Here is a 14,991-nt window from a genome sequence, read left to right as displayed (position 1 = left end):
AGGGCCTAAATATTTGTGACAAGAGGCTTTAAATCTACAAGACTACAAATGAACCAATGAACCATCCAGGGAACAAAGGCAAACCATGCGTTTATTACATTGAGCAATCCCAATTGGCGAAAGGGAACAAAAAGAATGGTATCACATTGAACAACCCACAAAGCATACTAACGATGAATGACAAAGGCTTCTAAATAACTGGGGACGTAGAGGGGAAAATGCTGGCACAGAACTACAATCTATACTCCTCCATGTATACGTTGTTAATGTGTAGGAACCTAAACAAATAGAATGGAAATGGATAACAAATGGTGAATCAAGGCAAAACCCTAGCGTCAAACCCAGGATCTAAACTCACTACTACAGATCAGTAAACTAAGCCAAAAACTATAACGATGGAAGATTTATATATATATATATTATATATAAAAAAATGAAAAATAAGTTACTGCCGTGCTGTTTCTATGATGAAGATGCAACCTCAATGGCACTACCAAGGGGCCATGCTGCTTCAACATACGAATCACCATAAGGTACTTTCTTTACCAAGGTAATGTCTTGATAAGGATCAACACCTGAGAAGACAAAAAAAGCAGGTGTAAGAACATAGGTGTGGGGGGTAACAACTTATAAGTTCTACAGTTATCATGATATTTTTAGTTTGAAATAAGCCATACCAAATCCATCGACAAGTAATGTGTATTGGTAGACTAGATCTATGCAAAGGTAGGGAATGTTCTCCTCTGAGACATCAGGGTAGGTTGCCTGTGCATCCTTCAAGTTCAATTTACAAACCCGTCGTGCAGTTTCTTCAAAGTCTGAAGGTTTAACCTTAGCAACTGCTGCTTTTGGGTTCACGAAACCAGCCTGAACAGAGAAGGAACACACTTAGGTGCTAATCATTACTAAACCAATAGCAATTCACTTCAGACAGATCAGAAAGCACAATTGTAGACTTGCCTCAGCAGCCCTATCAAAGAAAAAAGATGCTACAAAAAGATTCTTTTGTCCATCTCCACCACCACCATTCCACACACCGCCAAATGTGCATTTCATATGTGTGCATGCTGGCTCATCAACTTTAAGAGCTCTAACTGCAAGAGCCCTGCACTTGGAATAACTAGCACCAGAAGGTGAGCCTGATGCTTCAAATGTATTACCACCATAATTGTATTTCCCTGAATTTAATAGCACATTTAAGATATGATAATTTTATGAGCAATAAACATAAAACAGATACTGACAATTTGATGGTAGCAGTTTGAATGGATAAATCTCATCTTTGTTGGAAACTGAAATATGTATTGTATTCATTGCAGGATCAATCTGCTGATAAAGTAGCATGCTTTTATCAACAGCCTAACGGAATGGTGTAATGTTTTGACTAATATTTGATAGTGATAGCACACAAAATTCATAAGACAAGTCAACTTATTGCTTTATGTATTTTCACAACAGGGCATGAACCCTGCATAGAATAGAACAAAGCTCAGGACAATAGTCTTTCCATGCATTTGGTCTTGTCACAAAATAACCATTTGTCCTATTAATGCTGATATAATTTCAGTAAGAATATAGGAAGTTCATTTCAAATTCCAAATTCCAAAAAGACAGGTAATGATATGTCAGATTTAGATATTGGGCCTAGCAGATTAAAGCAAGCAACCATACCAAGATGCCCCTCCAACATACAGTCGCTGTAATCACTGCCTTCGCCAGCTTTTAAGATCTCCGCTCTAGCCGCCAGCAAACCATAATGCAAATAACTGTGCATAACAACATTTGCAGTTATACATTATACTTATGTTCTCTACACATCTTATTCAGAAGGAGGCAATCTTATGATGCCTGTCCCAGCAGTAGTCCATCGCATTGTGGTAAACGATATTGTTCCATGTCATATTTATTATAAATTTATAATGTATAAAAAAGGGGAAGAAGTGATATAGTTGACCAAAATACATATTCCTCATTTGATGGGATGCCAAATATACTTATTCCTCATTTGATGACAAGTTGCTAACAACCTGTAGCAACTTCCAAATAATTGCATGTTTCACCTTTCTACAGTGTTGTATGACATAGGTACTCAAACTTCAAATAAGATACTCCCTCCTCCACAAAATATAGGCGTATCTGACCATAGGAAAAATTATACAAAATAGATTTTATCCTGTAGTTTCTCGTATAGTATATCAATGGCTGAAGAGTCAATATCATCTTAGAGCCGCTTTGAACACAGATCTATCGATGTAAGTTTTATGCTCTACACTTGTACATAATTTGACTAACTGTTGGTCGAATTTTGTAAAATTTGACTTTCCCTCTAGTCTAATACACCTATCATTCATGGACAGAGGACATATAGTTCTCGGTCAATCCTACTATTAGTAGTCAACAATGTCTGAACATGGAATGGTTCAAGCAATATAGAATAACGGAGTAAGCCACACTAGTGACATGTTTTACAGTTTTAGACATCATTGGTATATTAGAATGGCAGAAAATAGCAGTAGAACAAAGTCAACGATAAATCTCAGATTGTCATGACACATTTGATTCAGACCTGTGAACATAAAGATAGTATGTTGTTCCCTTAAGTAGCAGCTCCTTCACATATGAATCTTCACCATCTGCCACTTCAGGTGCCTTTGCTGCATCCTTCTCTGAGATAGCATAAGCCATTTGGACTGAACCACCTCCTAAATCAACAACTCCAACTGTATTTGAGTATGGCTTTCCCAATTTTCCCAAAAGATAATTGATGGTAACCTATAAAGAATAGAAAAGACATCCACATTGCTTCTTTTAATGTGAAGGTTGCAGAAGAACAGCAAGAGGAGAAACCGTTTTACTTTCAAAGTTAAAATGCCAAAGTCAAAGTTAAGACAGGAACATACAAAGATACACAGCTCTCCTACGTATTCAAGAGAGAAAAAAGTTAAGACAGGAACAAAAACCAACTACTCACGCCACTCCAAATATAGGTCACTTTAGTTTTGTCGCAAGTCATGATTTATAAAATTTACTGACATCCAGAAGTTCAAATAAAATGCACTATCAAGACATATTTCATGGAGGAATTAAAGAAACGAATTTGATATTATAGACGATGGTGCGTTTTTTATAAACATAGTCAAACTTAGATAGGTTTGACTTGGACAAAGCTAAAGTAGCCAGCCTATAATGTTAACAATCGTAGACAATAGAAAAGGAAGAAAACAAAGCTCTGGAGCAAATTAGAACAGCACTGTACCCACTGGAACGCGCCTTCCTGTGATCCATCTAGAACACTGACCCAATTTGGCTGGGATTTGAAAGAACTCTTGTCACGGAGAAGTTCCCTAACCTGAAGAACTCATAACAGCAACAACAAAGGGAAATCAGGAAATTCAAAAATAAAAGAGAATATGAAGCACATCAAATACAAATGTCAAAAAACAAGGCTACAAAAGAAAAGATGGAATGCTCATATCTTGATGGATAAGACAAGACATGGAGATATTTACCGCTTGCAAAATTTCTTCAGACCTTTCAGTCCCTAATGCTCTGAGACCTGCAGTGGCCTGCATAAGTGTCCAAAATCATGTTTTCGCTAGAAACACTGTTGCAAAAACTGATACTGTTTCAGTTTCCACTACCATAAGATGCAATACAGGAACCATCACTCACCCCAACCCTGACAGGTGTTTGTCCACGCAGCTCTGCTGGAACTACTTTCTCAGCTTCCTCTAAAAGAGAAATGAGTGATTCAGCAGCCTCCTGTGGACCCTTTGCAGCACTCAGGCCTGGTTTTTTCTAAAGCCAAAATGAGAGAGAGATAAACAATCAGAGAAGTTAGATTCCCTCTATTTTCTGGATGGTCAATTGGTCTGTTCAATTCAAATATATAATAGGACGACAATATATTAGTATAGGGTAATTACAGATGATCAGGTCAATGAGTAGAAAGAACATTTTTACACAGCGGGTTCTCAAGTCCTTCAGGAACTATACATCTGTAAGGTATATTATTTTGGTAAGAGACAGGCTCAACCAGGATGGTACATTGTTTGAGCCTTTAGGTTGCTTCATAGAGATACAGTCTTGGAACACCTACCTTCAACTTTGCATTTTTGCATTGCATTTACTTTGATATGGTTTCTGTTGTTTTAGTGCCCAATTTTTATTGCTCTATCACCCATAACATGGTAGATTTGTGAGGGACAATATTTTTTTTTTTATCTCCAAACAGCTATGATGGAATCCCATTCAAGAAGTCTCAAGCTAGTTTTCAACATGACGTTCAGCAACAATTTTCCAAAATTCAAGCAGATTTACAAAGAAATTTTGAAACAGCATTTGGTCAAAATCCAGGTCCAGGCAGAAAATTGTTCTTCTTAAGCTTCTACTTCTGGTATTCCCCAAGAATTAGTTGTATTCTGTCACATTCTAGCATATATTCAAAAACTACATAGTTATAAAATATTCCTGATTTAGTTAAAAAATATTCCTGATTGCAGGAACACAACAATAATCATGACAAGGTAAAAATCAATTGATATTACAAAAGCTGTCATATCCCTAAAGTTGTCATCTCTACATAACACAACAATAATCATGACAAGGTAAAAATCAACTGATATTACAAAAGCCGTCACATCCCTGAAGTTGTCATCTCTAGGTAAAAATCAACTGATTTCACATTTGAATTAACAACACTAATTTATCATGACAAGGTCCTGGCTTAATGCCTTTGTATGGCAAGAGCTCATCGCCAGTAATAAGCAAGTGGTGGTTGCTAACGTGTGCAATTTATCATATCCTGATACAAAAGACAAAACCACATAGTGGCATAACTTCATCAGCCAATATTGTTCTGGCTGTGAAAATCTAGATATAGTAGGTTTTTGCTCCAACAAATTATGGGAAACAAATAAAAAGATCAACATTAGGTTGTGCAGTTCAACATTGTTAAACAGGCCCTAAGTGGTTATATCTGCAATACAAATTTCTGATTTCTTTTGCAAATTCTGCACAAAATATGATCAGGACTATTTGGTTGTGAACTCTCAAGAGCCAAACCCAAAGTTTTGGAATAGCCAAAAACGAACTCCAACATTTCAAGAAAAACTAGAAAATAACCTTTATTTAGATTGGCCATGCATGATATTACTGGATTTTCGTTCCTAGAGTGGCCAATTAGATTTCACTAGTGTTACTGATTTTCAGTGCTGTTAGTTTGGCTTGAGATTTCGGTGCTGTTAGTTTAGCTTGAGATAGTAGAAGACCAAACAAACTGCATCAATAATCTCATTTATGGCAACTCAAACTAAATGGACAAGAGAAAGCCTAAACCATTCACCTGTTTGAACAGCTCAATCTCCTTCCCTATAGGCACTAGATCCAGGTTTTCGTCGAAGCAATACACGTGCACGCGGCTCCCGGAGCTGCCGGCGTCAAATATAACGGCATACTTGTTCAATCCGTCCTCAACGGCCCGGGGCCCCCACCTCCGACCACCAACGGCGAGGAGCCCACCCCCTGAGGCGGAGGCCGGCGCGCGCGGCATGAGAAGGAGCACGAACGAGATGAGGAGTACCGGCGAGAGCAACACCATCAGCACCCGACGGTACCGGTGCACGCGGTCGGCCACCGCCTCCGTCTGCTGCTGCTGCCGTGCTCCGGCGCCCGAGTAGCGCCGCATCCTCGCGGCCGCCGCCGTGGCCGCCGCGGCGTCCGCGGCGGAGGGGGCGGCGGCGAGATCGTCGGCGGGGAGCAGATCGGCCGCCGAGGGCGTGCGGTAGCGGATGCGACCGTTGGTCGGCGACGGTTTCACCGCCTCCTGCTGCGGCGGCTCCAGCGTGTCGGTGCGGGCGGCCGCGGGCGGCGGCCTTATCGAGAGCGTGGCGGGGTGGGCGAACGGGTGGGCCTGCGACAGCACAGCTGCGCGGTGACACGGGGCCGGAGCGCGAGATCTCTCCGGCACGGGTCACGGCGACCTTTGGGGTTGACCACGTGGTGGCATTGCGATCGGGGTGGAGATGGTGGCGCGGGAGCCAATTTGGCTCGATTCGGGGAGGTGGCTGCGCGGCTTTCGCCGTGGTCGCGCCGGAGCGGTGTGGAGGGCAGGAGCAGTATGCGCCAGCGAGACGAGTTGGCATCACGCCGTCTAGCTTCGTCGTATCTTAACTATTTGCCACTCTTTCTAAAAAATACATAAGTATGTTTATTTATCGCTCTTATAAATAACACCTAATTTTAAAATTATGATTATAAAATTATCATGGAGATAAAATATTGTAACATTTTTATCGATTTTTATGACGTGGTATGTCTTTGTTAGCCTTTTCTCCTCGTGATATCTCCTTTGCTCTCTGTGTCTTAGAGTCGTTTGGTTCTTGCTAAACTTTAGCCAACTAAATTTTAATCATTTTAGTAGCTAAACTTTAAAATACAATAATTAAAAGAAATTAAAATAGTTTAGTCTCACTAGTCACTTAGGCCAGTTTCAATGGACAGTGTCGCTGCACGGTTTCACATACTAACACGTTATCGAGATTGAAATGAAACCATCTATGAAATAACCCCAGCAATGGAGCATTTCACTTTATTGTTTCCAAGGCTAAGCAAAGCATTTAATTACTGCAAAATAATTGGATCACATGCAAGATGATGAAACGATTTAGCCCTCAGTGGGGATTTCATCCCGTTTCACCACGTGAAAAACAACGTCCGTGGAGTTTCACCATGGTGAAACTACTTCTTTCTCTCTCCTCTTCGTTTCATGCAAAAAGTGCAGTTTTACTAACATGACGCTCTAATAAATGTGCATGACATCCTGATGAAACCCCACTGAGACTGGTCTTAAGAATAACTAAAATAATTTTAGTTAGCTATTTAGCAAGTGGACTAAAATGCCCCTTACACACGCAAGCTCAGGCTCCGGCCATGGAACGACATCTGTTGTTTCTATCTTCTCCATCCCTCTCTGTCCGACGTGCTCGATAATGGCTGGGCTCCAGTAGAGCACTAGCTTGTGACCCACACGACCAAGGCCGTTTAGGACTTTGGGTGCTCGACAATACACACGATTACGAGGGTAATGCTCGTTTGGGAGAACTCTAGCCCCAGCCAAAGCTAAAATAGCTCCAACAATGATTTCTATGGTGAAGCAGCTTTATTTGTCTGTTTTAATAACAGCTCTTTTCTCAAGTTAGAAAAATATTTAGCAGAATAGTTTCTCCAGACTTTCAAAATAAGTAATTATTCATAACCTTTTTTTGTTTTTTCCTAGCCTTATTCGGTCACCCACTGCTGCATTGCATGACAACTCTTCTTCTCTCCCCAACCTCCATTATCCTTGTAAAAAAACCCTTCATTACATTTGGAGCTTTTTACATGTGTGCCGTTATAAAAATTTAAAATGACTTGTGTGCCATTGAAGTTTTAAAAAGCTCCTCAATACCCTTATATGAATTTTTTTCCCCGGGTGCCACTATGGTCAATTTTACTTGTAACAGTAGGTAACCACCAGCGAAAAAGACAATTTTGCCCTCGGTTATAAAATGTATCAAAATTTTAATTCTTCCCTTAGGTGCCACTATATTCCTATGATTAAAAAAATCACCCTTTTCTCGGTACCATTATGACAAATTCATGGCAACAGCTATGTGCATGTAAAAAACTTTAACAATTGTAATAATAAATTTAAAATCGATCCAAAATAATGGATAATTACGACAACCACAACAAGTATTTAAACTAAATACATTTAGGCATAGACGAGGTCCAAATTTATCATGACGTGCACAATCAGCTTGTTGTGGTTGTGAAAAGCTGATTTCACGTCATGATACATTTGGACCTTGTTTATATCTTAATGTATTTAGTTTAAATACTTGTTGTGGTTGTCGCAATTATCCATGATTTTGGATCGATTTTAAATTTATTATTACAATTATAATTTTTTTTCACATGCACACATAGTTGTTACCATGAATTTTGTCATAATGGTACAGAGAAAAGGGTGATTTTTTAATCATAGGAATATAGTAGCACCTAAAGAAAGAATGAAAATTTTGATGCATTTTATAACTGAGGGCAAAATCGTCTTTTCCGTTGGTCATTACCTGCTGTCACAAGCAAAATTGACCAAAGTGGCATCTAGGCAAAGAAAATTTCATACAACGGTATTAAGGAACTTTTAAAAACTTCGATGGTATATGAGTCATTTTGAACTTTTATAGTGGCACACAAATAAAAAGCTCTTACATTTGTCGTCGAGCGCCCACAGGCCATCTTGCTTGTGACTGCCTTGCTCGTGCTCCGCCTTCCACCGCTGCCAAGACGTCCTTGGTCATAGCACGATGCTTCCTCCTCCTCTTTCCCTACCACCCCTCCCCTCCACATCGGCTCTCTCCTTCGTGCTGGTCCCCTCCTCCGTGTTGGTCTCCTCCGCGTTGCCGCCTCTAGCTACAAGCCCATACTTCACCTATGCTCAGGGCAAAAGGGTCCAAGCCCACGCCGTGGCAAACGGAGTAGGGGAGAATGTTTTTTTCAGCTCCATTACACATCAGTGCCTTGTTAGAGTGCAAAAAATAAGCTCTAGTTGAGAAACAAATTGTTTTTCACCATTTGGTAAAAAAAGTACTTCCAATTGCTATAGAAGTTGCTTTGGTGTCCTTACCAAACAACTCCAACAAAGATGAGCAACTAAGGTTGCCCGTTCTCGTGGCAGTGAAGCTCTATACATGCCCGTTGAATCCATTAAGGATTTTGTACATCTTGAGAGGCATAATGCGCAAAATCTCCATGTGGAAGTGATTACTTCTATACAATATCCTTTCCGCCTCTGGTTTAGTTTGTGGCCTACATTTCAAGTATCTTTACCTAACATTTGGGCTCTCCGTTGTTGTGTCTCCTCCACTACCAAACTCAAGTTCGTCCTTTGACCACCATAGTCTAGGTGTTTTGTATGTGGCCATTGTCCAAAACAGTGAGCCACACTTCCTAATAATTTTGTTTGGTAAGATATAATGTCTTTCTATTCCAAACCTAAATCTAACATGTTATCCTAGTCCAATCAACTAACACATGGGATATTTGGATAATTCTTTTTTCACTCATGTTATCCCATAATCCAAATGCCACTTGATGCCTTCTCCAGTAGTTAATCCAATAACTGACATATTAGCTGAAGAATCGATGCATAACTAAACTCAGGGGAAGAACTGAACCTAAAATAAAAATCGGTTCCCAACTAAGGATACAAGTTGGGGTAGGTTGTCGCACCAACCTGTTGGACTGCCCATGCCGCTAACCCACTAGGCTGCGCAGGCTAGTCCACTTGGATAGAGTGGGCTCAATTGTCCAACCCACAAATCCCAGCGGCAACCTGCATCGAGTGGGAAGTGAGCGTTGCCACGGTGAACGCCTAAACACGAGCAACAACCTCTTGGCTCTTCCGGCGTCGGCGCCACCGCCTCTGCTATTGGTGCTGCTATCGCTGCCTCCGCCGATGCGTGGGCTTCATCAGCGTCAAAGTCGACGTCATGCAAATGTTGGAGTACGTCTGCAAGTAGCACGACGGGTGCGTCGAGGTCGTCATGTTATCCTGATGGAACTGTGCTGCATGTGTGAAGTAATATGTGGGTTGGTCGTCGTCGGCGCTTGTGTCTACATGTGTGTATGGATGTGCTAATATGTGGGTTGGCAGAACCCACATCTTGCCGCATATATCATGCGCCTGTTCTGGGCTCACCACATCCAGCTCGTGAAGCCTTTGCGAATGTGGGGCGGGTTAGCCACAGCCGCCCCACTTGCATCCTGATTCCCAACCATTGTGAATGATTAGGAAGTGAAGAAATCAAACCACCACCACAAATAAGAAGGATGAAGAGAGAAGCAAAACCGAACCCATTCTGTTTGGCCTACATTTTCGTATCGGAGGACCTAATTGGTTTAGGTCTTGTTTAGATGTACTCAAAAACCTAAAAGTTTACAAAATTTTCCATCACATCGAATCTTGCGGCACATGTATAGAACATTAAATATAGATAAAAAATTATTAATTGCATAGTTTAACTGTAAATCATGAGACGAATATTTTAAACCCAGTTAATATATGATTGGATAATGTTTGTCAAATACAAATGAAAGTGCTACAATGTTAAAATTCAAAAAAAATGAATCTAAAAAAAGGCCTTACTGTCAAAGTTTACCATGCTAAAAATTTGGCAAACCAAAGTTAGCTAAAAATTTTGCCATAGATTTGCCAAGGCAAATACAAAACATTGGTAAGTTTTGGTAGCAAACCAACCAATAGTTAAAATCATGGCATGTTAATTCTTCGGTTTGTCAAATTTTGGAAATATCCAAACCCAAATCTGTACTATTTTCGCTGGTGGATAAGCGGGTGGAGGCGTCCGCGTCCCTACTCCCCCTAGTCAAAGAGGTGGTCTGAAGCGAACACCCCCAGAAATTCTCCTGCGCCGCCGCTTGCATCTTCGCTCGTAGGCCGCGCCGCCCGCATACTCGCTGGTTCGTCGCCAGCTGCTCCCCGCGCTCGTCCACACCGCCGCTCATCGCACAGAGCTCGCCCGCAGTCTTTCGCGGTGAGAATTAGGGAGAAATAAGACGCGAGTGAGAAGAATCGTTGGATTAGCAGGCCCACCCATCTAGTCTTGGGCGGATACGGTTCCAATCCATATCTGCGGGTGTTCTCGGCTTTGGGCGCCACCGCCGCATCTGTCGCCAGGCACGATGTGCCATCGGTAAATCGCCATTGGGCCCATCGTCATCTGCGGACGGTGCGAAGCGCCTCAAAGTCTCGTGCTCTGACTGGCGCTGCATCGTCTACCAGAGCATTGGTCACCGCCTCGGCCTCCAATCTAAGACGTCGTTGACGAGTCTTCCGCGTCTTCGTCGAGGTACGTTATTCCCTAGCTCAACATCATCCGGTTTGAAATCCCTGTCTCCTGCTTGCTGATTTCCGTCATTCCTAATGCTAGCTTGGGGTAGGAGTAGGACATATAGGAAGAACTAGAAGAGAACGATGAAACAGATAGAGTTAGAGATGATCTTGCATGTTGGCTATATATATGCCTGTTGACCCTAAAGCTGACATGCTGAAAATATTATGCCAGCCATTTATTATTCTTGTTGTCACTGAAGCACCACCAATGTTTCTTTGCTTGACATCATTTGTAACTGTCAAGAAATCTGGATTTGTCACTTTTGTAGCATATACTAGCTAAAAGCCCGTCGTTGCTGGGGCAAAAAAAAGTATAAACAAAATTCATTTGTTACAGCTTTGTTCCGACTTTGCTTTTAGTTGCTTTGTTTTTTTTCCCCTTTTGTGTACACTATCGTTTGAGGAACCCAATGAGGCGATGACAACCTTGTAAGGAGCTCAAAACACGATTACAACTTATAACCTTGTAAAACTTGGCAGGAGCGGCGACAAGCGGTCAAGCGCTGTACCCTTTTCTGATTGGCCTGCAACCTTGTCAGTAATAAGACTGAAACTTGTTAGCTTTCTAATCCTTTCCTGATTGGCCTGCAGCCTTGTCAGTAATGAGACTGAAACTTGTTAGATTTCTAATCCTTTCCCTAATGAGACGTAAAGTGCTGCTGTCAGTAAGCACTAAGCAAGGTGTGACAGTTATATAGTTTCACCCTAGTGCAGCTATTAGACAACATGATCAAAATCATTTCTGTGATATCCATGGACTGCAGACAACATTCAACTAACAGGGGAAAGGACACGAAGAGAAAGAGGAGCATGCAGAGTAACATGGATTGGATAATGATCTGACAAGTACTCCTACAAAGATGCAATGTATAGACATCTAGAGAGGAGACATTCAACAGTTTTTGCTTCCCACAATTTCGTCTCCCCTTCCCCCCTCAACAACTATCCATCACAATGTCATCATACTTCTCCCGTCTAGTATCACCAAAACAATACAACTTTAGTTTAACCAAACAAAATATAGACTTTGAACCAAAAACCAGCAAAACCCAATAAATTAATGAAGTAAACAAGAAGGTTTCTTCTGTCTTTGATCATGTTGAGATGAACTATAGTAGATCATTTAATTGTAGACCCAGGCGGCTAGTGATGGCCTCTGACTCGCTAGTTTTCTTCACCTTTGATATATAAAGGAGCTTCTTCTTGGATGCTGGGTTGTTGACAGTTAGCACATGTTTGCCGGTGCCTACTCTGAAGCTTCCATCAACATGGACATGTCAAAGTTTAGTAAAATCAACTATTAACTGAACGACGTAGAGAACTCACCCAAAATTTCATTGAAATCCTAAATAATTTGTACATGTCCAGAACATTTCCTCGTCAATTTTTCCTGTGCGTTTCTTTAATACAAAGATATTTAAACTGTAGATAGGAACCTAGAAGAATACAACAAAATCATGACTACCGTACCGGGAAGCTGGAAGTAAGAAGCAGAGCATGTCGAGAGGCATACTATGGAAGGTGAAGTTTCCAGGAAAGGGTACTGGAAGAATATAGGGAAATGGATCTCTTGTCTCAATCTAGTGGAGTTCCTCTTAGTTGAAAATTCATAGCCTGTCTAACTTGATTGTAATAATAGAACATCAGCTCTGTTGGAAAGCCACCATGAAAGTCCTATTCCGGATACTTAATTGCAATTTTATATCAATAAAAAAACAGCAGAATCAAACCAGAGCTTAACATAAATTATAGCCACAGAAACATCAATTGTCGATGAGCATGCAAAACAAAATATGGTTTGGTGCATGAGCATGCCAAAAAAAAAGATAACATGAAGACCATCTTGATGGCCTCCCATGCTAACAAGAAAATGAAACATCATTTTTGCACCAAACCATGTGTGATCTCATGGATCCTATAAGTTCATACAAAGGTTAGTACTAATCTGGGCAAGGTAGGGGTTCATTGACCTTGAGGTGTGACTATGGTTAGGCCTGTTTTGCTCTGGAGTCTGGACAGGATGCAGCATGGGTGACCATCCTTCAACCAATAGACATGCTGTTTTGTGCATTCAGCAGTCACAATAAGGATTGTTGTCATTGATTAGTGCATTGTATGCAGCAGTTGCAAGATTTGTTATTGCGGCCTCTGCTTAAGTTGGGCTGTAGGCCTATTACTCTCTTGCTGTGATGCTTTCGTTTGTCATATACTAACTATTTTGGTCAATCTGTCAGGTGGAGAACACTCACTGCACTGCAATCAGTAAGCTATTGCCTCTACAGCTTTGCCAGCAATGTTGCATCAGATTTGAGCAACAGAAACAAAACTGATAAATGCAATGCATCAAACTCCAAACAGTAATGATGAAAATAGTGCTCCCAAAGCTGCGCATCCAGAGTCCCATATTGTTAAACTAATGAGTGTTGGGTCACCCACTTTCTCAAGTTTACAAGAGCCCATAAAAGATGAAGACTCACTTCACAAAGGAAGAAAGCGGAAGGCAACCACACAAGCCGTTCAAATAAGCCCCATTTGCCATCATGAAATAGAAAATATTCATACAACTGAGCTACCTTCTGCCTGCCAGTATGTCAAGGACAGACTAACAGGGAAGATTACCTGCATGGTGTGTGGCAAAGAAGGGCATTACACTTGTGATTGCCCCATGAAGGATCAAGAGGAAAAAGTCATATGCACTCTTTGTAACAAGGTTGGCCACTGTCATTTGTGGTGTTGTCGACAGAATGTGTCAGAGAATCATGCTTGCCATCGTTGTGGCGAAAAGGGGCACTATGCCAATAAGAAGCTCAGTCATTTTGGAGAAAAGTGCAGTCATAATAGGGAAATCAGTTGCTCCAGCTGTGATACAAACCATCTACTCGGAGATTGTCCTATGGGAAAAATTACATGTTTCCTTTGTGAGGGGAAACATCATGTGCCTGCTCAGTGCCGCTTAAGTCCAATCCTCACTATAGCAACTCAGTATCATCGAGAAAGTTTACGTGCCACGCTGAATAAGTTAATGACAGAAACAAGTAGCGGAACATTGACACCAGTGAAGCCATCTAGAAAATTGCCACATCATGAAGCAGTACCCAAGGTCTCAAACTTCAGCAGTAGTAATGGGCAGGGCCATTCTGCGAAGAAGAAACCCATGAGAAGTGAGGTAACAGACTCCGATAAGACCAACCAAGCCACAATGAAGAACAAGGCAGCAATGCTAGCATCAAAAATCACCTGTTTCAACTGCCATGAAGAAGGGCACTATGCACATGGGTGTCCTAGAAAGAAATCTTCTGGAGAATTAGGGCTACATGATGTCGCCTGTCCAAAGAAAAAACCAGCCAGAGAATTGGAGCTATGTGATATCACCTGCTTCACATGCCATAAGAAAGGCCACAAATCAAATACCTGTCCCAAGAATTGTCCCAAGAAGGGGAGATGTGGAGAATTGAAACTATCTGATGTCATCTGCTTCAAATGCCATAACAAAGGCCATTATATGAATGGTTGCCCCGAGAAGAAGCCACTTGGAGAATTGGAGCTATCTGATGTCATCTGCTTGAAATGCCATGAGAAAGGGCATTATACATATAGCTGTCCTCAATTGTTGTTTTTGTAGCTCTATGGAGACAATATAACATCTTTTCTTTGATTGCCACTTTGCAAGGTTTATTTGGAATACCGTTTATATCACCTTGGAATTCAGCCCCCTTCTACCTTTGTGAACATGTTTGATTTTTGGTTGAATGCCATTCGGTCGAAACTTAGAAATTGAATATTTGTAGGAGTTGTTGCTTTATGTTGGGCTATGTGAGTAGAAACGTTTCTGCAGGGTATCTTTAGGGCAACATATTGGATTTGACAATGGTCCCTACTAATAAAGAACGAATTCAACGGTCCCTACTACATAAAGAAGAGGTGAGATCAAACCTCAAAAATGGATGCAGATTGTTAGACAGTAATCATGAAGGTTTTCGCGAAGTTCAGTAGGAAATTTAGGAATAGAATTGAAGCGTAGTAACCTTCTTCTCCTT

The 14,991-nt window shown here is 41.2% G+C and overlaps 2 protein-coding genes across 2 annotated transcripts; one reads left to right on the top strand and one right to left on the bottom strand.

Annotated features, from left to right (window-relative positions):
• LOC8084559 (probable apyrase 1) lies at positions 75-6,137 on the bottom strand. The gene is made up of 9 exons (XM_002465280.2): positions 5,345-6,137; positions 3,673-3,798; positions 3,510-3,566; positions 3,257-3,349; positions 2,567-2,772; positions 1,672-1,766; positions 961-1,178; positions 678-867; positions 75-575 (listed from the first exon to the last, which is right to left on the bottom strand). The coding sequence occupies exons 1-9, from the start codon at positions 5,684-5,686 to the stop codon at positions 463-465; spliced, it is 1,440 nt and encodes a 479-aa protein (XP_002465325.1). The 5' UTR covers positions 5,687-6,137; the 3' UTR covers positions 75-462.
• On the top strand, positions 10,402-14,704 carry LOC8084558 (DNA-binding protein HEXBP). Its single transcript, XM_021451868.1, has 2 exons — positions 10,402-10,910; positions 13,189-14,704. The coding sequence occupies exon 2, from the start codon at positions 13,293-13,295 to the stop codon at positions 14,574-14,576; it is 1,284 nt and encodes a 427-aa protein (XP_021307543.1). The 5' UTR covers positions 10,402-10,910; positions 13,189-13,292; the 3' UTR covers positions 14,577-14,704.

This window comes from Sorghum bicolor, chromosome 1, assembly GCF_000003195.3.
Source record: "Sorghum bicolor cultivar BTx623 chromosome 1, Sorghum_bicolor_NCBIv3, whole genome shotgun sequence".
NCBI lineage: Eukaryota > Viridiplantae > Streptophyta > Magnoliopsida > Poales > Poaceae > Sorghum > Sorghum bicolor.
Note: the sequence above shows the minus strand (reverse complement) of the source record. Positions and strands in the feature narration are given on the sequence as shown.

Excerpts from the sequence above, each read along its gene's own strand:
- LOC8084558 (XM_021451868.1), top strand. The coding sequence starts at position 13,293 with ATGCATCAAACTCCAAACAGTAATGATGAAAATAGTGCTCCCAAAGCT.
- LOC8084559 (XM_002465280.2), bottom strand. The coding sequence starts at position 5,686 with ATGCGGCGCTACTCGGGCGCCGGAGCACGGCAGCAGCAGCAGACGGAG. Across the intron at positions 3,567-3,672 it reads AAACACCTGTCAGGGTTGGG|GCCACTGCAGGTCTCAGAGC; the intron begins GTGAGTGATGGT and ends ACACTTATGCAG. Across the intron at positions 3,350-3,509 it reads CTGAAGAAATTTTGCAAGCG|GTTAGGGAACTTCTCCGTGA; the intron begins GTAAATATCTCC and ends TGAGTTCTTCAG.